Below are 24,458 nucleotides of genomic sequence, written 5' to 3'. Positions count from 1 at the left end.
GTAGGAAGAACTGAAAGGGGAGGGGCAGAGTGGACACAACACAGAGCCAGAACTACTACCCTCTAGTGTCTAGTCTCTAGTGTCTACCCTCTAGTGTCTAGTCTCTAGTGTCTACCCTCTAGTGTCTACCCTCTAGTGTCTACCCTCTAGTGTCTAGTGTCTACCCTCTAGTGTCCTGTGTCTAGTGTCTACCCTCTAGTGTCTAGTGTCTACCCTCTAGTGTCTACCCTCTAGTGTCCTGTGTCTAGTGTCTACCCTCTAGTTTCTTGTGTGTAGTGTCTACACTCTAGTGTCTGGGGTCTAGTGTCTACACTCTAGTGCCTGGGGTCTAGTGTCTACACTCTAGTGCCTGGGGTCTAGTGTCTACACTCTAGTGCCTGGGGTCTAGTGTCTACACTCTAGTGCCTGGGGTCTAGTGTCTACACTCTAGTGCCTGGGGTCTAGTGTCTACACTCTAGTGCCTGGGGTCTAGTGTCTACTCTCTAGTATCTGGGGTCTAGTGTCTACCCTCTAGCGTCTAGTGGCTACTCTGTAATGTCTACCCTCTAGCATCTAGTGGCTACTCTGTAGTGTCTACCCTCTAGTGTCTAGTGTCTACTCTCTAGTATCTGGGGTCTAGTGTCTACTCTCTAGTGTCTAGTGGCTACTCTGTAGTGTCTACCCTCTAGTGTCTAGTGGCTACTCTGTAATGTCTACCCTCTAGTGTCTAGTGGCTACTCTGTAGTGTCTACCCTCTAGTGTCTAGTGTCTACCCTCTAGTGTCTAATGTCTAGTGTCTACCCTCTAGTGTCTACCCTCCAGTGTCTAGTGTCTACCCTCTAGTGTCTAGTGGCTACTCTGTAGTGTCTACCCTCTAGTGTCTAGTGGCTACTCTGTAGTGTCTACCCTCTAGTATCTAGTGTCTAGTGTCCAGATTTTTAATTTGCTTCTCAGTTGTCCACTCTGCAGACAGTCTCTTGGTCACATCCCTGCAGCAGCTGGGCGTACCTTGTTCTAACATCCTCATACAGAGGAGAGGGGTCACTGAGGTCAGGCAGTGTCAGGGGTTGCTCATTCAACCGCACCTGCAGTCTGAGCCCCTCGGTGCAGCTGTACAGCACCACCAGCAGGTTGGCAGCGTACGGCACAATCCGGCCACTGCGGAAGGCGCGGTTGCGCTGTGTGGCGAAGTTGCTGGACATGAGGCGGGTGGGATCCTTAAACAGGTCCAGCAGCGTGAGGAGAGGCAGTAAGGTTTCAGCGTGGCCCACCTGCACGGTGACCACCTCCGACACAGGCACACCCGACCTGACAGAGGAGAGAGGGGTCATCGGAGGGGAACACTTCTTTGGCTTTACCACATCAGCGTAGGCTGACTGTTATAACGCAGCACAGGTTAGAACCGGGACAACGTACGCAACATGCTGCGTTCCTCAGACTGGGTACAGATCAAAAAACAAATCAACTCTCTACCAAGATGCGTCATGACCAAAAAATGCATATACTAAAACATTCAGCAGTATTTTTTAAAAGCCCTCTCATTAACGATATGCATATTTATAGTCCAGGAAAGGGTGTTGGTGCCATTGCTTGATTTAAAAACAAACTCTGTGAAGCAATGGATGTTTCCCTCTACACATAATACTAGTCACAATGACTTGCGCTTTATCTTCACCCTTAATCCTTACCCAGCATGCACTGCTCTCAGCTATAAGTCTCAGGTGAATGTGGGGGTGTGTTTCATAACCTCTGAACTTGCCATGCAGGGATGGCTGCTGATCTTTGAGACTAAATGTTAAATGTGTGTGTGTGTGTATGTGTGTGTGTACACAAGGGGTGGGTGGCGTGGGTGAAAAGCAACGAGGCTGAAGCACTCATTAACCAAGCCACTCTCACTGTTCACCTGGGAGTTATATTTCTATGCACTGTAAACACACTTTCCCCTTCTTATTGTTTGAAACAAAACAGGGTGTAAGGTAACACACGCACACACACACACACACAACCTGAATCTTTAAACATACTCCTATATAAGTGTGATGCAATAGTCAATTCTAGCACAAAGTCAAAGCACAGAGATCACCACAGCTCAGATCAGTCCAGTTGTCACCAGCACAGTTCAGTGCATATTCTGTGTTTTGAGAGTCAGTGGCCTTAACGCACACACACGCGCACACACGCGCACACACGCGCACACACGCGCACACACGCGCACACACACACACGCACACACACGCACACACACGCACACACACGCACACACACACACACGTGTGTGAGAGAGAATGGGAGGCTCTGGGTAGAACTTAAACTATCAGACGGGAGTTAAACAGTCCAGTTCCTGTTTAGATAACTCCCTGTGGCCTGTGATTTGGGGGTGGGAGATTTATACTGTGAAACACACAAAAATTCTCCCTTCTCAGCTGAAGTCAGTTTTGCAAAAAGACACCACGGATGCATCTAAAACCTCTGCAACACTCGACTTCCTGACACACTCATGCTAGTTCAGTATCCACCAGCAGGCTGGAACCGGGTCAGTGGTACTGCCTTGCTGAGAACTGTCTGCCATCCAATAATATCCGGTCAGCAGTGGTGCTGTGCTTAGAAACTGACCACTGATGAATGGGGCAGCTGCCACATTTAGCATGCCAATACATGGGGTGAGGGTTAGGGTTAACCCATATCCCTAACACATTTAGTATGTCAACACGTGGGTTTAGGGTTAGGGTTAACCCATATCCCTAACACATTTAGTATGTCAACACGTGGGTTTAGGGTTAGGGTTAACCCATATCCCTAACACATTTAGTATGTCAACACGTGGGTTTAGGGTTAGGGTTAACCCATATCCCTAACACATTTAGTATGTCAACACGTGGGTTTAGGGTTACGGTTAACCCATATCCCTAATACATATAGTATGTCAACACATGGGTTTAGGGTTAGGGTTAACTCATATCCCTAACACATTTAGTATGTCAACACATGGGTTTAGGGTTAGGGTTAACTCATATCCCTAACACATATAGTCTGTCAACACGTGGGTTTAGGATTAGGGTTAACCCATATCCCTAACACATATAGTATGTCAACACGTAGGTTTAGGGTTAGGGTTAACCCATATCCCTAACACATATAGTATGTCAACACGTGGGTTTAGGGTTAGGGCTAACCCATATCCCTAACACATATAGTATGTCAACACATAGGTTTAGGGTTAGGGTTAACCGATATCCCTAACACATTTAGTATGTCAACACGTGGGTTTAGGGTTAGGGTTAACCCATATCCCTAACACATTTAGTATGTCAACACGTGGGTTTAGGGTTAGGGTTAACCCATATCCCTAACACATTTAGTATGTCAACACGTGGGTTTAGGGTTAGGGTTAACCCATATCTCTAACACATTTAGTATGTCAACACGTGGGTTTAGGGTTAGGGTTAACCCATATCCCTAACACATTTAGTATGTCAACACATGGGTTTAGGGTTAGGGTTAACTCATATCCCTAACACATATAGTATGTCAACACGTGGGTTTAGGATTAGGGTTAACCCATATCCCTAACACATATAGTATGTCAACACATGTGTAAGGGTTAGGGTTAACCCATATCCCTAACACATATAATATGTCAACACGTGTGTAAGGGTTAGGGTTAACCCATATCCCTAACACATATAGTATGTCAACACATGGGTTTAGGGTTAGGGTTAACTCATATCCCTAACACATATAGTATGTCAACACATGGGTTTAGGATTAGGGTTAACCCATATCCCTAACACATTTAGTATGTCAACACGTGGGTTTAGGGTTAGGGTTAACTCATATCCCTAACACATATAGTATGTCAACACGTGGGTTTAGGATTAGGGTTAACCCATATCCCTAACACATATAGTATGTCAACACGTGGGTTTAGGGTTAGGGTTAACCCATATCCCTAACACATATAGTATGTCAACACGTAGGTTTAGGGTTAGGGTTAACCCATATCCCTAACACATATAGTATGTCAACACGTGGGTTTAGGGTTAGGGTTAACCCATATCCCTAACACATATAGTATGTCAACACGTGGGTTTAGGGTTAGGGTTAACCCATATCCCTAACACATTTAGTATGTCAACACGTGGGTTTAGGGTTAGTGTTAGGGTTAACCCATATCCCTAACACATATAGTATGTCAACACGTGGGTTTAGGGTTAGGGTTAACCCATATCCCTAACACATTTAGTATGTCAACACGTGGGTTTAGGGTTAAGGTTAACCCATATCCCTAACACATTTAGTATGTCAACACGTGGGTTTAGGGTTAGGGTTAACCCATATCCCTAACACATTTAGTATGTCAACACGTGGGTTTAGGGTTAGGGTTAACCCATATCCCTAACACATTTAGTATGTCAACACGTAGGTTTAGGGTTAGGGTTAACCCATATCCCTAACACATATAGTATGTCAACACGTGGGTTTAGGGTTAGGGTTAACCCATATCCCTAACACATTTAGTATGTCAACACGTGGGTTTAGGGTTAGGGTTAACCCATATCCCTAACACATTTAGTATGTCAACACGTGGGTTTAGGGTTAGGGTTAACCCATATCCCTAACACATTTAGTATGTCAACACGTGGGTTTAGGGTTAGGGTTAACCCATATCCCTAACACATTTAGTATGTCAACACGTGGGTTTAGGGTTAGGGTTAACCCATATCCCTAACACATTTAGTATGTCAACACGTGGGTTTAGGGTTAGTGTTAGGGTTAACCCATATCCCTAACACATATAGTATGTCAACACGTGGGTTTAGGGTTACGGTTAACCCATATCCCTAATACATATAGTATGTCAACACATGGGTTTAGGGTTAGGGTTAACCCATATCCCTAACACATATAGTATGTCAACACATGTGTTTAGGGTTAGGGTTAACCCATATCCCTAACACATATAGTATGTCAACACGTGGGTTTAGGGTTAGGGCTAACCCATATCCCTAACACATATAGTATGTCAATACGTAGGTTTAGGGTTAGGGTTAACCCATATCCCTAACACATATAGTATGTCAACATGTGGGTTTAGGGTTAGGGTTAACTCATATCCCTAACACATATAGTATGTCAACATATGGGTTTAGGGTTAGGGCTAACCCATATCCCTAACACATATAGTATGTCAACACGTGGGTTTAGGGTTAGGGTTAACCCATATCCCTAACACATATAGTATGTCAACACGTGGGTTTAGGGTTAGGGTTAACCCATATCCCTAACACATATAGTATGTCAACACATGGGTTTAGGGTTAGGGTTAACCCATATCCCTAACACATATAGTATGTCAACACATGGGTTTCACTGTTACTGTGCGTTGTCCTTGGCCAAGGTAGGGAATTATAATAAAGACGCTTATGAGTGTATCCTGTAAATCACCTGGCAGAGCAGGTAGAGCAAGACATGCACACTGCCAATAATTTAGAAATGACTTGTGAACTGCACATGACACAATAAATTGGTCCAGATTTTTTATAACAGAAAAGAAAGATGTTGTGAAATAAAAGCCAAATGCAGTCAGCAGTGTTGGAATAAAATACTAATAGCCTGGACATGGTCCTCCAACTCCTGCATTTGCATGCCATGGTCTGACCATGTCAAGGTCATAGTGTTTAAGCTTGAGAACCAAAAGTAAAATAGGAATGTAGCAGGATTAAAAGCACATCGCTACAATATGCTGTCAGTGGCTTTCGTATTAGTCATTATGGAGTTATGACATTATTTTCGTTCTTCCTTTAAATGGGAAAACTATGACTTGGGGTAAAACCCCCAAAACGAAGCCCAGCTCTTACCGGATCTGGCTTACTGTAGCATCAAGGCGGCTGAACAGATCATGGAACAGAATGCAGCTGGACTTGCTGTTGATGTCATAGCCGAAGCCTCTCTTCCAGTATTGCTTCAGGTCGCCAGAGTATTCCATCACCTGTCAGACACAGCACAGCTAGAACGCCTGCACTATTACAGTGTTCACCATTACTATCACCATTACAATGTTTATCATTACTATCACTATTACAGTGTTCACCGTTACTAGCACCATTACAATGTTTATCATTACTATCACTATTACAGTGTTCACCATTACTAGCACCATTACAATGTTTATCATTACTATCACTTTCAGTGTTCACCATTACTATCACCATTACAATGTTTATCATTACTATCACTATTAGTGTTCACCACAACTATCACCATTACAATGTTTATCATTACTATCACTATTAGTGTTCACCACAACTATCACCATTACAATGTTTAGCATTACTATCACTATTACAGTGTTCACCATTACTAGCACCATTACAATGTTTATCATTACTATTAGTATTAGTGTTCACCACAACTATCACCATTACAATGTTTATCATTACTATCACTATTAGTGTTCACCACAACTATCACCATTACAATGTTTATCATTACTATCAGTATTAGTGTTCACCATTACTAGCACCATTACAATGTTTATCATTACTATCAGTATTAGTGTTCACCACAACTATCACCATTACAATGTTTATCATTACTATCACTATTAGTGTTCACCATTACTAGCACCATTACAATGTTTATCATTACTATCAGTATTAGTGTTCACCATTACTATCACCATTACAATGTTCATCATTACTATCACCATTACAATGTTCATCACCATTATCACTATTACAGTGATCACCATTATCTTCATGTTGTAAAGTCATGAAATGATTAAGAGGCGCAGGTGACTCCATACCTGTCCATCTGATTCATCAAAGAGGTTGCACCAAGGGGAGATCGTGTCATTGATGGTGAAATCATGCGCACACAGGTAGAACGCTGCCTCCACAGAGTCTGGGCATCGAGGAAAAACACACCAGTGAACTTTCATGAAGCTCAGTTGCATATTTTAGCTCCCACTCTTCCCATTAAACTGGAAAAACAGTTACAGGTTCTTCCCTACTTATGTGTACACCACCCTAAGAATCAAAACCTTTGAAGGAACACAGATAACACAAAGTAGATTTTACTGCACTCAATAAGATGGGAGGAAACCAAACTGAGCAAACATCGCCCCCTCGTGTCCTACTGCGGCATTGCAGGACCAAGATGACGCAAAGTAGCGGGATTAAGCTGACGTAGCTATCATGGCTATCTTCCTCCACATCACCTTACAACGGATATCATTACATGGCACTTTCGCCAGCATCATTTCTCACCTGTTTTGCAGGATTGTGCTGGTCATAGCAGCTATCTGACTAAAGACAGGGGCAGCCTTTCCGTACTGTTCGCATTCGCTTTTAATTAGCTAATGATTTATGGTAGTGCTTTATTTTCTGTATTTTCCACTTTTAGATTTGATCTTATTCTCTTTCTAATGCATGCTTCTCAAATATAAAGCACATGGCGACACATTTAAATGAAGTGCTATATAAATCCAGCATTATTTTTATTAGCACTGTGACCCCGCACGTTTCTACCCTGCAGCTCACAGGACCCTCGCAACTGCCCCGCCACAGTCCCGCTGCAGGCTAACGGCCGGCGCTGCCCTGACCCAGGGTGATGTTGGCGTAGGGGATCCGCAGCGTATCGGCCACCTTCTCCCGAACCCGTGTCATCTCGGGCCCGCCGTTGAAGAGCGCCACCTGCGGCGCAGCCTCCAGGTTCTTCTCCACCAGACGCCGACACCGATCGAAAAAGCGCATGAGCGCGTCGTTTACGGTGCGCTCCAGATCCGCTCCTGAAAGAAAGAAAAGCGAAAAGCAGGTTTGGTTTGCGCTGCGAGGAAGGTTGTGCTCAGCGGACGCAAACAGAACTGGGGCAGAGTAAACACAAACAGAACTAGAGCAGAGTAAACACAAACAAAACTAGAGCAGAGTAAACACAAAAGGGAAACAGAATCTCTGCTACTGCAGAAACGGCTTTGGTTTATCATGCGCTATAGTGCAATTATAATAAAGTCGCTTTCGTTTTAACCAGTTCATCGCAACGTTTTGGACCCGTAGGTGTCATGTGTCATGTACGGAGTTCAGAGGAAAGTGTGAGTGAAGGAACACTAACGGGACTGACTCCTGCAGGCATTACCTGGCATACCCAGAGTGTCCGTTAAACCTCGCTGGAAAGCGACGGTGCTGTTCACGCACCGATGTTTGGAGCTCGTCACGAATTTGACGCGTCCTGCGCGAAGATTGCGCTCCGTTAGCAGGGAGGGGAACGAGCGCACCAGCCTCTGCGCCAGGTGCCCGAGGTCCGCTCTGCCTTTGGCGGCGAGCCGGCCGTCCATCTCGTACGTGTAGCGCATCTGCCACGATTCCAGTCCCGGCAGCGGACCCCGGTCGCCGGTGGCCGCGGCGGCAACGAGGTCGCGGAGCTTGTGAAACTTCTTGATGTTCCCGATGGTCGGGTACCTCGTTCCGTGGCGCACGATGGCCGTGAGGTGCGCGGCTCGGCAGCCGGGTGCGGGGGGCTTCACCGCGGACGCGTTCACCGTGAGAACGTCGTCGATCAAATGCGGGTTCACCTCTTCGTAGCGACTTTTGGTGTTAAAATATTTAGCGAGGACGGGTATGTCTCCGGCGGAGGCGACAAAAGACAACAACGCGAGGCATACAAGAATGCCATGGACTATAAAACACACTGCTGGGGATGCGTTTTCAGACATTGTACCGTTTACGCACCGCAACCCAAGCCCGTTATTCTTCCCTGGATTCGCAAAGCACGAAATGGCGTCTGTCCCGAGAAATGTATCCAAAAGTGGACGTGTTTTTTTTTCCTTTGGGTCTCGGGTCCACGGTTGGCCAAATGGTGGCTTGCCTGGAGTTTACTTAAGCGCATATGCTTGGCTACGTGCTTGTCACCGTTAGACTGAAATGTTCAGTGTTTCAGTTAATTCGTTAATTATTATACTGTTTGATTCAGTTCATACAGTCTATTAAAGTGACAGGTGCATTCTTCCAGATTTACCGTAGGCAATATGTAAAACGAATGTAGGCCTAAACTAAAATGGCTTTACGAATTTCTTAAATAATTGATTAAACTCCATGGACCTCCCACATGACTCCCCAGGTTAGTGCACAGAGATGCGGTCTAGCTTTACGTTTTTGTGCCAGCTTTATAGCCGCTAGAGGGCGCTAGACTATCACACTGCAGACACTGTAAGGCCAAACGTTAAACTGTAACACATTAAATTGTAACACATTAAAATGTAACACATTAAGTGGCCATGCCTTAATCTTAATTTCAATCATTTATGTACCTTTGTATGGTCAAACATAGTGAATTTGATCATGACCAAGTTCAGAATACGCTGCAGGATTTTCTCTTACACTTGTACTGCCAAACTAATATTAAAAAAAACCCCACCAACAAACATAAAACCCCCGCATTAACCTCTGAAAAACCGATCCGGTGTGGAAGTCTGTTTGGAGCGTGACGGAGGGAAGGCGGGGGTGCTCGTGGCGTAAGAGCGCAGGGCGTTGTGGGAGTCCAGCCCCTCGCGGACCTTCGCCTGCACGTTACCGAGCGTGGCGCGTGCAGTCTCGGTGAGCGCGGTCGCCGTGAGCGTGGCGAGGGAAAACCGAGTAACGGAACATACCGGCGTAGTCGTCACTAAATCCGTTTAGTCTGGAGCGTGGCCACGACACGTCGGGATCGAGCTACGAGCCCCTGATGGAAAATCCGGTGAGTAAAAGCACCAAACTTCCCTTCTGTTCTCGAAGCGTTACAGATGGCAGCATGTCGTAGGTCCGGTTCCCGGTGTTTGTTTACGCTGTAGCCTCTTGTTTTTGTTTACTAAAGGGGGGAGGTGGGGTCGCATTTACGCTCTTGTTTTTGTTTACTAAATGGGAGAGGGGGGGGTCGTGTTTACGTTGTAGCCTCTTGTTTCCGTTTACTAAAAGAGAGGGGGTCATGTTTATGCTGTAGCCGCTTGTTTTTGTTTACTAGAGGGGTCGTGTTTACACTACAGTCCCCGTTCATGAAACTGACCCACTCCCATAGCAGGGTGGAGGCAGAAACTACGTGTTGCTTTGGAAGGAAAATACTCCAGGCAGCTTCCTAACTAAAGAGAAAGTACCGCAGAGAGAGCTCCCAGACACGGGAGTACCCTCTGCCAGACACATTCAGGCCGATAATCTCACGCTGTGGATTTATGGCTGACTGCATCGACTGACACCGATCAGATATCAGAAGTGTGTACGTGTTTATGTTCTGTCCTCGTTCAAGCTTGCATATTTCGACTGTTCTGTCCACACATCTAAATTTATGACTTACTTGGTCAAGAATGGCTCACCTGTGGCTTGATGGCTTTTCTGTGGTTGTTATTTGGGTTGGTGAAAGTGAAACAGTACAGGATATTCACCTAAAAGGTATGTTAAGATGGGTGGCATTGCACGTAAGAATGCATGAATTTAAAAGGGTTAATGATGATGTAGGCTACTAGTTTTGCCACATCATTAAAGGTTTACTCCTGGTTTTGGTTTTTCATTAAGGGTTTATTTCAGGTTTTGGTTTTAAGCCTAGAGGCTTGAAGCAAGCCGGCTTCCCTACAGTGGCTTTAATGTTTCAGTGGTTTCTGTTTAGTGAGTGTGTTCTGAAGAGCAGAATGAGAGACCTTTTGACCCCATTCTTGGTATAGTTTTCATTGCTTGTCTCTGAACGGACCTACATCGATGAGACTAGAGCAATCCTGTATGTGGATATTCTAACTGCTTTGCCTTTGGCGGTGGATTGGGGGCTAATCCCTGGCCACTAGGAAAGTAACTGAAATTGTCTGGGTCATGATGGGCTCGTGGGCCAGCTAGGATGAAGGGCAGAATCTAGGATAGCATAACAACATCCCTCGGACTGGATGAAAGTGTCAGCTCAAGGCTGAAAGCGTTTGACCGATCGGTTGACGTCTCTCCAGATTGAGATGAGCAGATCGCCGTTGTCACTGGGCTCCGACACGGTGCCGAGTGTGACAGCACCACAAATGTGAAACGGGGCCACATTGTGTGAGACAGCGAGAGGAAGTTTGTGTGATCCCAGCTATGAAAAGGGACGAAGAAGCGACCAGCCCTCTCGCCCTCTCGCTCTCTCGCTCTCTCGCTCTCTCCATCTATGCATCTCTTTGCCTCGCTCTCAACACTGATCTGGATTGGATCAGATGTAATACTTGAGTGTATGATTCTCAGGCTTGCCTCTGTACTAAACCAACACCTGTGTTTATGTTCGTGGTTAAGCACTGCACTATTCCATCAGATAAATCGGAAGGAAGAACTGAGAATGTTTAGGGGTTGGGGGTTAAGCGGTTAGGGGTTAGGGGTTAAGCGGTTAGGGGTTAGGGGTTAGGTGCTTAGGGGTTGGGGTGATTCTCTCGCTTTCTTAATTTTTATTTTCTCATCTCTTCTTTATGCATTTGGAAGAGGTGAAGGTTTAAAACCTTAATTTATTTTATGCATTTCATATAATTATTTTATTAGAATTTACACAAGCGTTGAGAGATACATATATTGATTTGTGAAGACAGCTCTTTTCAGATATCTAGGGCTTCTAGAACTTTTTGACCTCTGGTTATCTAGAGTTTATTCAGAAGTTGAAGTTTTCTACATAATTCATATTTGCCCCAGCTATAAAAAAAAGTGACAGGGTGATGTAATATTACAATATCACTGGAAAATAATTGTGGTTAAAAGCAGTTTTGCTTATTGCTTTTACTTTTGTATGTATGTGTTTTGGCGATTTGTGAGACTTACATGTTCTTCCTTTTTCTTCCCTCGGTTTCTCTCTCTCTCTCTCTCTCTCTCTCTCTCTCAGGCACACACACACACACACACACACACACACACACACACACACACACACACACACACACACACCCCCCCATGTCCCTTTTTTTGTCCTACTTAAAGGGAACTGTGTTATGACTCTAAATATAGCCACAGGCTGTAGTCTTGTCATTAATCTCTCAGCAAGATCAATGCTCATACAAACACAATAAGAGTTTCTCTTACACACACACACACACACACACACACACACACACACATAGAGAGGTAGGTAGGGATGGGTAATATGGCAAATATGATCAAAAATTTTAAAAAAAATATTCCACAAATAAATCACCCAACTCTCTCTGACTGTCTGTCTGTCTGTGTGTGTGTGTCGGGGGGGGTGGAGTAGGAGTTTTTTTGACATGTTTTGTTTTACTAAAGTGCATCAGTGCGTCAACGTGTTCAGGGTTCAGGAGTTTTACTGTTAGTGCATTGATGCGTTCAAGGTTCGTTTTATACTGAGATAATAATATGCTGAGGGGTGATAAAAGCCTCCGAAATGTTATAGCAAGAGCACTTGCACATTAATGCCCTCATCTCTCTCTCTCTCTCTCTCTCTCTCTCTCTCTCACACACGCACACACACGCACAGAGGGTGTTATTTTGTTTCTGGTTACGCTGGCTGCAAAACACTTTCAGTCTAATGGTGAAGTGGTTAGTAACATGACGCCGTGCGTTTCGTGAGGAAACGAGAGAAAACGAAAATGGGCAGAATCCACAGGAGGCAAGAATGAAGAACTTCAGCAAGCACTGGAGGCTAGAAGCATGGATGTCTCCCATTCTGGTGTTCACAGTCCTTGTGTTGAGGGGTGGCCTTTTAGAAGGTGGGGATCTGGAGAGCCCAGTATTCTGTGACCCAACACATACACGTGTATGTGCACGCGCATGCGTGCACAAAGACGTCGAATTTAGGGTTATTAGTAACACATGTTAAGCAATAAGAGTTGTGGGCTTAATGCGTGTCTGTTCTGTATCGGTTCCTAAAGACAGGCCCCCTTACCAGCCTGGTTGGTGTCCGGGCTGGGTGTGCGTTGGTGTTGAGGTGATGCACAGCAGAGCTAGGAGGAGCTGATCAGACACAACGGTTGTGTTTTCACTGGCTTCCTTGACAGTCTTGTCCAGAGCAACTTGCAGTAGTGTTTTGTTACAGTAGCGTTTTGTTGGGTCCATGGTAGAATTCCTTGTCATAAAGTACAAGTGTAAAATACAAATACAATTGCCTTCATTTCCTGCTGTAAGGAAGCAGTCAGTGGAGGAGAGGCTGTGCTCTGGGGGCGGTTTCGGTGACTCACTGGCCAATCCCACCAGTCTGAGGCACTCACATGACTGATGGGTGATGATCAAAGGACAACATGTGAGTGCGATTGTGAACTTATAGCGTCTGGCTGGTAATGTGCCACTTCACTCCTACTACTTTGGCAGATATTGTGGTTAAATAATTAATAAATGTCTTGAAATCAAGATTGAGAAAGAAAGAGGCTTTTTTTTTTTTTTCAAGTTTAGAGCTATACTTTGTTTCACATTGCTGTCATACATTGGGAGATTGGGAACAGGGTATTGTGTGCGTGCGGGTGCATGTGTGTGCACATGGAGCTGTGTGTGTGGAGATGTGTGTTCAAGCCTCTTAAATTCAAGCCTGTTGACCAGAGCAAAGACAGATGTGCTCTAACCAGGCTTCAGATCTCATGGAAGACGAGCGTGGAGTCTATGCTCTGTCCTGGCTCCCAGATGGTGGTATGAACTTCCTCGGGCTGTCTGGACAGCAGAGTCCCTTGCAGTCTTCAAACGAAGACTGAAGGCCCATCTATTTGTGGAATATTTAAATGACCAGTGACCATGCTCCTATGTTGACTAACTTAAACTGTAGTCCTTATTGTATGGTTTTGTTTATTATACTGATTGTTGTCTGTTATAGAGCTTATATGTTTTGCACTTCCAGGCATCAGCATTGATCCTTGTACTTCAACAGTATTTTAGTTGGTATCTTGGACTCTGACCTGCTGTAATGGCTAGGATGTATTCTATGAGTAAATGACAAAGCACTTTTATAAGTCGCTTTGGACAAGAGCATCTGCCAAATGCCGTAAATGTAATGTGCTGATTAAAAAATGTAACATCATAAAAAGTTGTGGGAACTGGAATTGGACCTTCTAACCCGTTAGAAGCTTGGTCAGTGCCGTTGAGGACACATGAACACTAGAAAGCAGAAGACAACCCAGCCTCCCACCCACTACTTAGCGCACATGGTATTTATTCTCCCACCAGGAAAGGATAGAAACACTCCTTTATGTGTGTTTATAGTGTTCCTAGGGAGTGGTTTTGTGTCCAGGAGAGAGCTGTGCTCTTTCTTTGTCTACCTGTCTCTCTCTCTCTCTCTCTCTCTCTCTCTTTCTCCCTCCCCACTATAAAATCGACAACAGTTGTCTTGTCTCATGTCCTCAGAGGACGTTTGTGGTCTTATGTTCCACCCAGAGCTCTGGGCAGGTTTAGCTTTGTTCCAGTTCTCATCTTGTCTGGTCTTGTTGCTTTTCTCCTGATCCTGGTCTGTTACGGAGCACAGCGGTTAATGTGAGGCCAGTAACATTCTCTGTGGACTCCTAATGCACCGTATCTGTCAGATTAGAACTTTTTTAACACATAATTTCCAGTGTCTTTTACATTAGTCTGCCGATTATTTGGATTTGTTTGGCCACGTCTGGAACATTTGTGAGCGATTTCAGTTTGGAGTTCTGCCGTGATCAGCGGAGGCAGTGTGTCTCAGTATGCTGTCAGCCTGATGAGAGGGTTTGCTGAAGGCTGAGATGTTTATGCCAACAGATCCCTGATTTTCTTGCAGCTGCAGGCAGTGCATCGCTGCAACAAAAACTAGGCAAGAGGGCCAAAATAAGAGGGCCAAGATGCTAAATCTTGGCCGGACTTCCGCCTTTCCGCACGGTGTGCGTGGCCGCCGTGCTCGCTGCCTGGCGCGCGCGGCGGACGAGTCGCGCCTCCCGGCGCGCGTTCGCAGGTTTTCATCTGCGCTCCGTCGCCTTTCACGTCCAAACGAGCACGAGATCCGCGTCAGACGTCCGAACCATTTCGCCATTTCCATTTAGCGCCGCGGCACCAGTTTGACAAAACAGGAGGTGATGTGCAATGAATGCACTTTCACCGTGGCGCCCGCGCGCGCCTTCCACTCGCCTGTCGCTCGTGTCCAGAGTTTTCTGCAACGCTGGCAGCTCGAGCTTTCGCTTTGCGGCAGGGACAAGCAGTGTCACGATACCGCCATCAAACGCAGCCTTTAACCAGCCACCTAATGACCGAATCATCGCGGAGGAAACACCTGGTGCAAGACTGGAAAACGATATAGAAACGAAGACAGTTTCCAGGTTTATTAACTTGTCGAAGAGTACATGGCAGTGATATGAAATACATATATTACATGAAATTATCAAAAGCCATGCAATAACAATAAAATCAATATTTGAAAATCAGTATTTACAGAATGTTGGGTGTTTGCATATCTGTGCATGCTTGTGCGTATGTGTGCACGCACTTGTGTGTGTTAAGTAAATATTTTCATGCTTTGGTGCACCCAGTGGAAACTGCTCCAGGTGTAGGAGATCCAGTGGCTTGGGGCCCACAAACAGAATTGAAAGGTGATGCAAAGTGACTTGTGTTTAGGCTCCATCGTTTACTACTACAAATGGAGGACTTGTTAGAAGTGGATGCAGTAATCAAGGGCATATATCTTGTTCTGTCTAAACCACGTAGTTTTATTACCTCCGTCTAGTGCAGTTGCATTGCACGTCGACTCTCAGCAGTTAAAATGAGTTCCTGTAAGACACACGAGCGTGCGCATGTGCACTTCATCGTCTTCTTCCTCCACCTGTTCTGTGTGCATGTGACTGCATGTTATATAATTACATCATAGCGTCATTTTATGTCCAAAGGCCACTGAGCTCTGCTGACATGGTAGCTGTAATCTCTAATCGCTGTTTCTGTCCTCTGCTATCTTGCGTCATGTTTTTCGCTCCCCGTCCCGTCCCTCCGGCCCCCGTGTGGCTCACCTTGCATGTGGGTTGTTTAGAAACCTAAGATAAGCCTTTGGTCAGACGCAGCAACTTTCAGAATAATTCATAGAGAATAATTCCCAGGCCTGCCTGTCTGTATTAATCTGCAGGGCAGGACTAATTTTCAGTCTGTTGAGAGCTGTACAGATCAGCGTACACTCACTCACTCACTCTGATTACTGAATAAATATAATGGTAAAGGTACTGTTCACTATGTGTTCACATGAACATGTTTATGAGGTTTCCATCTCGGCAAAGGGTGTATCCACCACTGTGCTGTGTGTGTTTGCATAGCAGAAAGCTGTGGGAACTGAACGTGGCAGTATGTGTGCAGCCAAGCAGTGTGATTGAGATTTTGATTTCTGCTGCTTTGTTCAAAGTCCTTGACTTCTTCCTCACCCCTCAGCTGTAATGTGAGCTGAAGGCTCAAGCACGGCATGTGAGTGTTTATGTGTAAATTGCAGTTGTTGTCGCAGAACAAGTAATGGGTTGTTAACACTGGTCACAGCGCTGAAACTGCCTAAATGAACACAACGGCTGTGGCGGTTGTTCCTGTTTTTTTCATCTGTTTGGCGGCACAATTTTGTGGGCCGCTGACATCTGAGGTCACGGACCTTCGTTATAGTGATAATTCATCCTCCTGCCCTACATTTCTCTACCATAACATGGAGGCAAACACAGCATTTCAACCACACTAGATATGCTAGCTTTTATTAATTAGCATGCTGTTACATGACATTTTTGTTGTGATGTGTTTGTGTATGATATAATACTGATATAACAGTGGACTGTGTTTTATATTTTTTATTTCAGTGCTGGATATCTCCTACTGGAAGAAACCAAAGAGGGATTAAATAGCAACACCTACAAAGATTTCTTGTCTGTTCCATTTCTCATTTTTAAAAGAGAAGGGGTGAGAGACAAAATCCCCCCCCCCGAGCCAGATTTCCAATGTCCCAGGGACAGCATAAGAACTCTCTGGGGACTCGACTGCTGAGTGTGTACTGTCCAGTCACTCCTAGCCCACCCATCGTTGAGACACCCCTGCTCCAACTCAACCCTTCTCAGCAATGAAGGAGGTGGGGCTCTGGTCAGTGACAGAGGTATCTGATTGGCTGGCTGAGGAGGGTATGCCAGAATATTCTGAGGTCCTCAGAAATGTGGATGGTCGTGCGCTCCTGCAACTCTCTGAATCAGACTTCCGGAATTCTCCACTGGCACTGGTTACTGGTGACAACGGCCACCAGCTGCTGGAGCGTGTGGAGATGTTGCGCATCGCCAGCCACATGTATACGAGCGGTCACAATGGTAACGGACACCATGCCAATGCACATGTTGGTGACGGCTCCATTAGTAATGGAAAGATCCCGAGTGGGGAGCTGATGAACGGTTCCTGCTCGGAGCCTGTCCGTATCCACATCCCACTGCCCTCCGAGCACGAACGCTCGCCTTTCCCTACAGAATGGTCCAAGACTGCCGTGGCCTTCCTGTACGCCCTGTGCTGCTTTATCACAACAACCGTGGTTATTTCCGTGGTCCATGAACGAGTCCCGCCCAAAGAGGTCTCTCCACCCCTGCCAGATAAGTTCTTTGACATGTTTGAGCGTGTGCAGTGGGCCTTCTCCATCTGCGAAATCAACGGCATGCTGCTCGTGGGTGTGTGGTTTGTACAGTGGCTTCTGCTTAAACACAGGTCAGTCTGTAACAGTCTGTCTAAGCACAGGCCAGTCTATAATAGTCTGTCAAAGCACAGGCCAGTCTGTAACAGTCTGCTTAAACACAGGCCAGTTTATAATAGTCTGTCAAAACACAGGCCAGCCTGTAACAGTCTGCTTAAACACAGGCCAGTCTGTAACAGTCTGCTTAAACCCAGGCCAGTCTGTAACAGTCTGCTTAAACCCAGGCCAGTCTGTAACAGTCTGCTTAAACCCAGGCCAGTCTGTAACAGTCTGCTTAAACACAGGCCAGTTTATAATAGTCTGTCAAAGCACAGGCCAGTCTGTAACAGTCTGCTTAAACACAGGCCAGTCTGTAACAGTCTGCTTAAACACAGGCCAGTCTGTAACAGTATTCCAAAATGTGAGTAAGTCTACAATGGTGTCTGTCAGAACGTGGTTCACTCTGTAACAGTCTGCTCAGAAATGGGTCACTATCTGACAGGATGTGCCTACATCTCTCTGTAATATTCTGCTCAGACACAGGACAGACTGTCAAACAAGTCTACTCACACATCGTCTACTCAAACTTTACTGTAGCATGAATGTTAAAATGGTACATTCTCACATACTTGTTGTGTACCCATTTTTGTGAAATAGATTTACTCAGAATGAGTTTTATATGCACATTAAATGTGCCACCGTCCACTGAGAGGAAATGTGAGACCCAGGCCTGTTACGTGGGAATGGTGCACGAGATGTGAGATACATGGGATATGTGTTTGACTAGTGACAGACTTAAATTAGGCTTTGACTGAAATGGATCTTGAATGGTATAACTCCATTTGTGGTGTCATTTAACGCAGGGTTAGTCCTATGAGCAGGCCTAACTGTGCGGCTGTGTTTTCAGGTCCATCGTTGGTCGCCGCTTCTTTTTCATTGTGGGCACGATGTACCTGTACAGGTGCGTGACCATGTACGTCACCACCTTACCTGTTCCAGGAATGCACTTCCAGTGCTCGCCCAAGGTAACACTCCTTAGCAGCGCCTGCATTCCTCCACCCTCCACCCCAGCCGTACCCCTGCTCTGCGCAACTCGCCCACATGGCTGAGGATAATGGCTGCTTAGCTATTGTGTTTTGGTTTTGAAATAGAAACTTATTGAACAAGGATAACAATGGTGAACTAAACCTGAATTTAAAAGGATTGTAAATGTTGAATGAGCTGACTAGTTTAGTAACCACTGACACTTTGCTTTACTTCATCTTGGAATTGCCTCTACTTCATTTGGTTCAGTGTAGTTCAGTTATTTCTATAGTTGAGAGATTATTTATTTATATGTATATTCCGTATTCCCTTCCCTTCCCCCGTCATACAACTACCAACCGAGATTTTATGGGAATATAGTAAAAATGGTTGTTGTTCATTTGAGAGAAGAACACAGCTAACCCTGTACCTGAAGCCCTTTAAAGCTCACTGTCCCTAACCAAGGTTACAGGAAAGTTTGGATGCGCACACACACACACACACACACACACACACACACACACTCTCCCAGTGCTAATGTGTGTGTGTGTGTGTGTGTGTGTGTCTTTTGCAGCTCTTTGGGGATTGGGAGGCCCAGCTGAGGCGTATTATGAAGATGATTTCTGGTGGTGGCCTGTCCATAACAGGATCTCACACCATGTGTGGGGACTATCTGTACAGCGGACACACCGTGATGCTAACTTTAACATACCTCTTCATTAAAGAGTGTGAGTGCACTCACACAGTTACACATTTTCAGAATTTTAAATTGCGCATCATTAACCTTTTGGTTCATCACCATGCCCATGTTTCTGGGTAAAGGCCCATCGTGAAGTTTCACTCAGAAAGTCCCTGCTGAGGCTACAGCGACTGTGTTGCATTTGCTGGACTGGAGTCTCACCAACAGCGCCATCTTATGGCAATGCTTTAACATTTACATTTTAGTGCCGTTTGTGACTTGCATATTTTTGGCATTTACATTTATGGAATTTAGCTGACACTTTTATCCAAAGCGACTTACAATTATGACTGAACACAGCTTGAGCAATTGAGGGTTAAGGGTCTTGCTTAGGGGCCCAACAGTGGGAACCTGTCAGTGGTGGGGGTTGAACTGGCAACCTTCCCAAAGTCTTTTTACTTGTACATTTCTCTACATGAGCTATAAAGTAAACAATCCTGAGCAGTATTTCTTAAATATGTTTTTTTTTTTTTTCCATGTGTATTTTCAGCAATATTATATACAGAAATGAGCAGGCTGTTTGTGTCCTGGTGTGCAGATTCTCCGCGGCGGTGTTGGTGGTATCACTGGATGTGTCTGTGCCTGAGTGCTGTTGGGATCTTCTGCATCTTGCTGGCCCACGATCACTACACCGTGGACGTGGTGGTTGCCTACTTCCTCACCACACGCTTCTTCTGGTGGTACCACACAATGGCCAATCAGCAGGTGCGTGGTCTCGTTAAAGCAGCGTTTGACTTCTCGTAGGAGATCAGAGATTTGTGACTGCTCTGATTAATCGTCTCGCCCTGCAATAAGACCGAGGATTTCAGTTAACACGGCCGTTACGCGCTACCGCTCTTGCGCGGAACTTTGTTTTGCCTTCTTTTATGTGACAGTCTTTTTTTTTTGTGTGTGTGCCACAGTTTCTGAAGCAGAGTTCCCAGGGGAACCTATTTTCCCGGGTCTGGTGGTTCCGCCTCTTCCGATATTTTGAGCAGAATGTTCAGGGCATCGTCCCTCGCAACTATCAGCTGCCGTTGCCGTTGCCATGGCGCTTTTTACCACGGAGCCGGGTAACATACAGCCGGCTGGACTCCCACTGACCTGGCTGCGTGTGATTGGATGGAGCTCTATGAGACTCTGAGAAGGAGAGAGGGGACTCCGTTTCCCATCAACCCCTATATGACTGTCTGAGCACTGTGACGCATATATTCCACATTATTCCATATTTTTTGTGTGTGAATTTTCTTTTTAAACAATTCACTTTCAGTAAAAGACAGTGTATGAGGTGCACAGCTTTAGACATCCAGACAACATTGTATCACCAAAATATTAACTTTAATATATACCGGTATATGTTATACCAAGATATATTATATATTTATATTATTTGGTATAAGGCAGCACTTTCTGATACAGTAGCAAGTCTGAATATTTAAGCCTAAGGACAACACAGTCGGACAACTTAAGGCTAATTAACCACCAGTGCGCTGAAGTACGCTCCTACTCCTTCTTCATTTTTATTTTATTTTATTTTTTTAAATAATCATACTAATTGTGGTAAAAATGCAATTTTTCTAAACAATTCCTCAGATTTGTTATCCAGCTATAGGATGTTTTTAGTTTTGTATTGTTGTAAACTGGAGCATGTCCAGTCACTATTTCTGCAGTGCCTTCCTCCTGAGCGATTGTACGACGCCCAAAATCTGGCGGAACAGCAACCACGCACCTCAGTATCATCAGAATAACGTCATATCTATATTCACAAATGTGCGGGTTTTTTTGTCAGTCCGAATGTTCCTGTTACTGTTACTGAATTGACTGTAATCACAGGGAAACTTAATAGATCGGTTAGAATGTATGTGAAAGGTCAATTCCACCTTACTTGAGTCTTCAAAACCAAAATACTTAATGCGCAGAGAGTGATCTTGAATGCGCAGAGAGTGATCTTGAATGCGCAGAGAGTAGACTTGAATGCACAGGCCTTTATTAGCAATTCAGATTGAGTGTTTTATTACTTTCAGGCATTCTCTGTGTACCGTCCTGCTGCCCACCTTGTTCAGGAGTAAAAGGAGAGGAAGTCACAGGAAATGACAGCGAGGAAACAGCATGTTTCTGCTTTACATTATTGTAAAGGAATGTTGCAGATGTCACACTCAGTTGTTTGAGTCTGCCAGGCTGAGACCCTCGTGGTTCACCCTCCATGCTTATCTTGCCCACTGCAGCCTGTCGCAGCTTGCTGGGATGGGTGAGCCCTGTACTTGAACGATGACGTGCAGTTTAGCGATGACTTGCAGAGCTGTTGGAACCACCGCCTAGCATGTAACGTACCGATCGCCCGGAGCACAGAAGGACCGTCTGGGACAGCAAGCCAGCCATGTGGTTGTGCCTAGTCAGATACAGAGCCTTTCATGCCTGATTCTTGGAAGTGTTTTCGGGACATGACTGTACACGCTTTACACCGTAAGATGCTGTGGGTGTTTATGTGGTCAGAGAGGTTTCATTGTTGTGGCTGGGCGTCTCAGGATGGTGATGACCTGAAATGTTTTTAATGGTAATGTTTCAGGTTAAGAGCTGAAGTTTCCTCTTTCATCTGTTGGAGGTGAAGATTCTAACAGCTCTGAGTGCTTTATTTATGTTTGTATTTATCCAAATCAGTAATTGGAGCCACAGTGGCATGGGTGAGACAAGCCATTCACGTGGCTCCACATTCCAACCCAAGAAGAACATGTTACACTTGAATGTCGTCATAAAGGTCAAAGGTGCCAAGGGTTTATGTTTGTTGCACAAATCTACATGGAGTATTATGTGTTTGACGTCAGTTTTCAGGGTAAATGATGTATCGGGATGGGTGGGGTCAGATCAGGACATCCTTTCCAAGATAATTAGACACCAGTAGTCTTTCCAGTTCTGCATTTAAAGCCAAAAATAGTGTGAGAGATTGCCAGAGGCTGTTTTGACGGAAATCTTTAAGGTATAGGGTTGGGAGTTTATGCCCACACCTTAATAAATGATCTCTTGTTATAGTTCATTGTCATGCGTGGGGCATAGTCTTGCCACTCTGCAGTTTCTTATTGGAGTTGAACACACAAAACCCCCATAATTCTCTCTTTTAAACACAGTCATGTCTTTTTTAAATGTTCTACTACAGGATAACACAAAGGTGCCCACCACAGAATACCACAGAATAGAATATCACAGATTATCACACAATAAAATACCATAGAATACCACAGAAGACTTTACCGAGCTTTCTGTCAGGTTCTATTGGCTTTATTTGTGTAGATGTATATGAATGGTTGGTTTGTGGCAAGTACTAGTAGTTCCATAAATGAAACATAGCCAAACTTTATGAATAAATGTGATATACACAAAGATATAGGAGACTATACTGTAAGATCTTTATTTTCAGACAGCATGTTCGTTTTGGCTTTTAAAAAGCTTCAAACTGGTTCCATGTGCAGTTCTAAATGCTGGGTAGAACTTTTGACTAAGGAAGGGTTTGAAGTCTGGTTTTCAGAGTGATGAAAAGCGCCAGTACTGACTACAGGTCAAACTCGCTTGTGTAAAGAGTAATCTTTTTTTTTTTGTTGTTTTTTTTGACTATTTATTGCAGACTAAAACTACATTTTGGATATTACTCTGTGTTATAAGTTAAAATTTAAATCTGTGTGGCAGTCTTCCTCACTGGGGTTTAGGTGTTTCCTGAAAGTGAAACAGCTTGTGATGCGCTGATGAAAGACCTCTTCATGAATGTTGGGAGTTTCAGCTCTTGGCTAGAAGAGAATTTATCCAAATATTGAACTTTGGTATGCTACAAATTCCCCCAAAGTCCCAACTCCCAGCATTGCTGAACAGGGGTTCTCACCCTTCCTGGTTGTGAACTGAGACGGAGCAAAAGTGTGAACCACGTGTCCCTGAGGACAGGGTGTGGGGACATTGACGGTATAACTGCCCTTCATTCCTGAGGTTGGTCAGGCAGTGTAATTGTGAAGTTGGCCAAGTGGTGGATGGACACTCCACACTCAGAAGGTTATGAGGCACTAAACACTGCAGCTCTGCATACATACTGGCATAGCCAGTTATAACGCTCAACACCGACTGGATCCTGAGACATGACTGAAACCAGTAACTGGGGGAAAGGGGTGTTTCCTTGGTGACACTGCTTGATTGCCAAATCATAGGGATTTGAATGGGACAGTGTCCGAGAACGTCCTATGTGGACATGTTTAGCAGTGAAGACAGATGTCTGCTGTCAATTAAGCATAATGACAAAATGACACTATTTTCTTTAAACTGAATTAAATGTAAGCATGTATGATTTTTATATGTGGATCAACACAATTACTTATCTTCATTATTTGTGTAAACCTGTTTGTGCCGATCAATCCTAAAGTGAACTGGAGATGGGGGTGAAGTTTGAATAAAACCTTTTATTCTGTATTTTCTTGTGTTTTTTTTTTTTTTAAGCACTAGCTGCCATTCCTTCTGATACCATTTACTTTTTAAATGTACCATAACATGATGATGGTGGGTATTAATTATGCATTATATTCTGCATATGTATTATATTCTGATTGATATCAATAATCTTTTTAATTTCCCTGTATTCTGGATCCATTCCATAATTTGCATAACTTTTGGCTGTATTGTACCACAGCATTTCACATCTTGAAATTATCATAGTTATTGTTATTATGGTTCAACAGTAGTAAGCATGGTGGGAATATAGCAGTTATCTAATATAGCAGTTGTCTTTAAGTAAATGATCTGAAGGGTCATCCCGTTATTCCCTGTGGTATTAACTTCTAGGCTGTAACTACCAGGATATAAGTATTTTATCTGCTTTGCACAGGTAAGATGTAATCTACCTTTATTTTGTAATATTTTGGATTTTTCAATGTTTCTAATTTAATGCTCATCCAGGCACGTCAGAGGATCTACTTCATACTTACATTAATACAGCCAGGCATTACTTGTTCACTAATGAGTTTAAAATAGTGCAGTTTGCATCTGGAGACCAGATCCATGCGGGGTTTAGTAACTGACGTTAGTCATGTTTCCAATAAAGCCTCATCAGAAACATTGTAAATTCCCTCTAATACACAAACGATTTATTACCAGATGTACAGGTTATATTGGGATTATACTTCTCTTTTTTGACCAC

General features: G+C 44.4%; 2 protein-coding genes across 2 annotated transcripts in view; one reads left to right on the top strand and one right to left on the bottom strand.

Moving 5' to 3' along the window:
- minpp1a (multiple inositol-polyphosphate phosphatase 1a) overlaps nt 1–9,450 on the bottom strand; it is a 10,365-nt gene extending 915 nt beyond the window's left edge. Inside the window, exons 1-5 of the mRNA XM_027032574.3 lie at nt 8,113–9,450; nt 7,583–7,768; nt 6,785–6,882; nt 5,838–5,968; nt 1–1,287 (exon numbers count right to left, since the gene is read on the bottom strand). The exon at nt 1–1,287 is cut by the window's left edge and continues 915 nt beyond it. Coding sequence (XP_026888375.2) covers nt 930–1,287; nt 5,838–5,968; nt 6,785–6,882; nt 7,583–7,768; nt 8,113–8,689 — 1,350 coding nt within the window. The 5' untranslated portion in view covers nt 8,690–9,450 and the 3' untranslated portion in view covers nt 1–929. The remainder of the gene's footprint in view (nt 1,288–5,837; nt 5,969–6,784; nt 6,883–7,582; nt 7,769–8,112) is intronic.
- A 98-nt stretch (nt 9,451–9,548) lies between these two features.
- On the top strand, nt 9,549–23,734 carry sgms1a (sphingomyelin synthase 1a). Its single transcript, XM_027032575.3, has 6 exons — nt 9,549–9,708; nt 16,706–17,585; nt 18,458–18,575; nt 19,148–19,301; nt 19,851–20,017; nt 20,215–23,734. Exons 2-6 carry the CDS (start codon nt 16,963–16,965, stop codon nt 20,392–20,394), a joined length of 1,242 nt encoding a protein of 413 aa, XP_026888376.2. The 5' UTR covers nt 9,549–9,708; nt 16,706–16,962; the 3' UTR covers nt 20,395–23,734.
- Nucleotides 23,735–24,458: the final 724 nt, after the last annotated feature.

The sequence above is a fragment of the Electrophorus electricus genome, chromosome 10 (genome assembly GCF_041902795.1).
Source record: "Electrophorus electricus isolate QZ-2024a chromosome 10, ASM4190279v1, whole genome shotgun sequence".
Lineage (NCBI taxonomy): Eukaryota > Metazoa > Chordata > Actinopteri > Gymnotiformes > Gymnotidae > Electrophorus > Electrophorus electricus.
The sequence above is the reverse complement of the archived record's forward strand: the minus strand, read 5'-3'. Positions and strand labels throughout refer to the sequence as shown.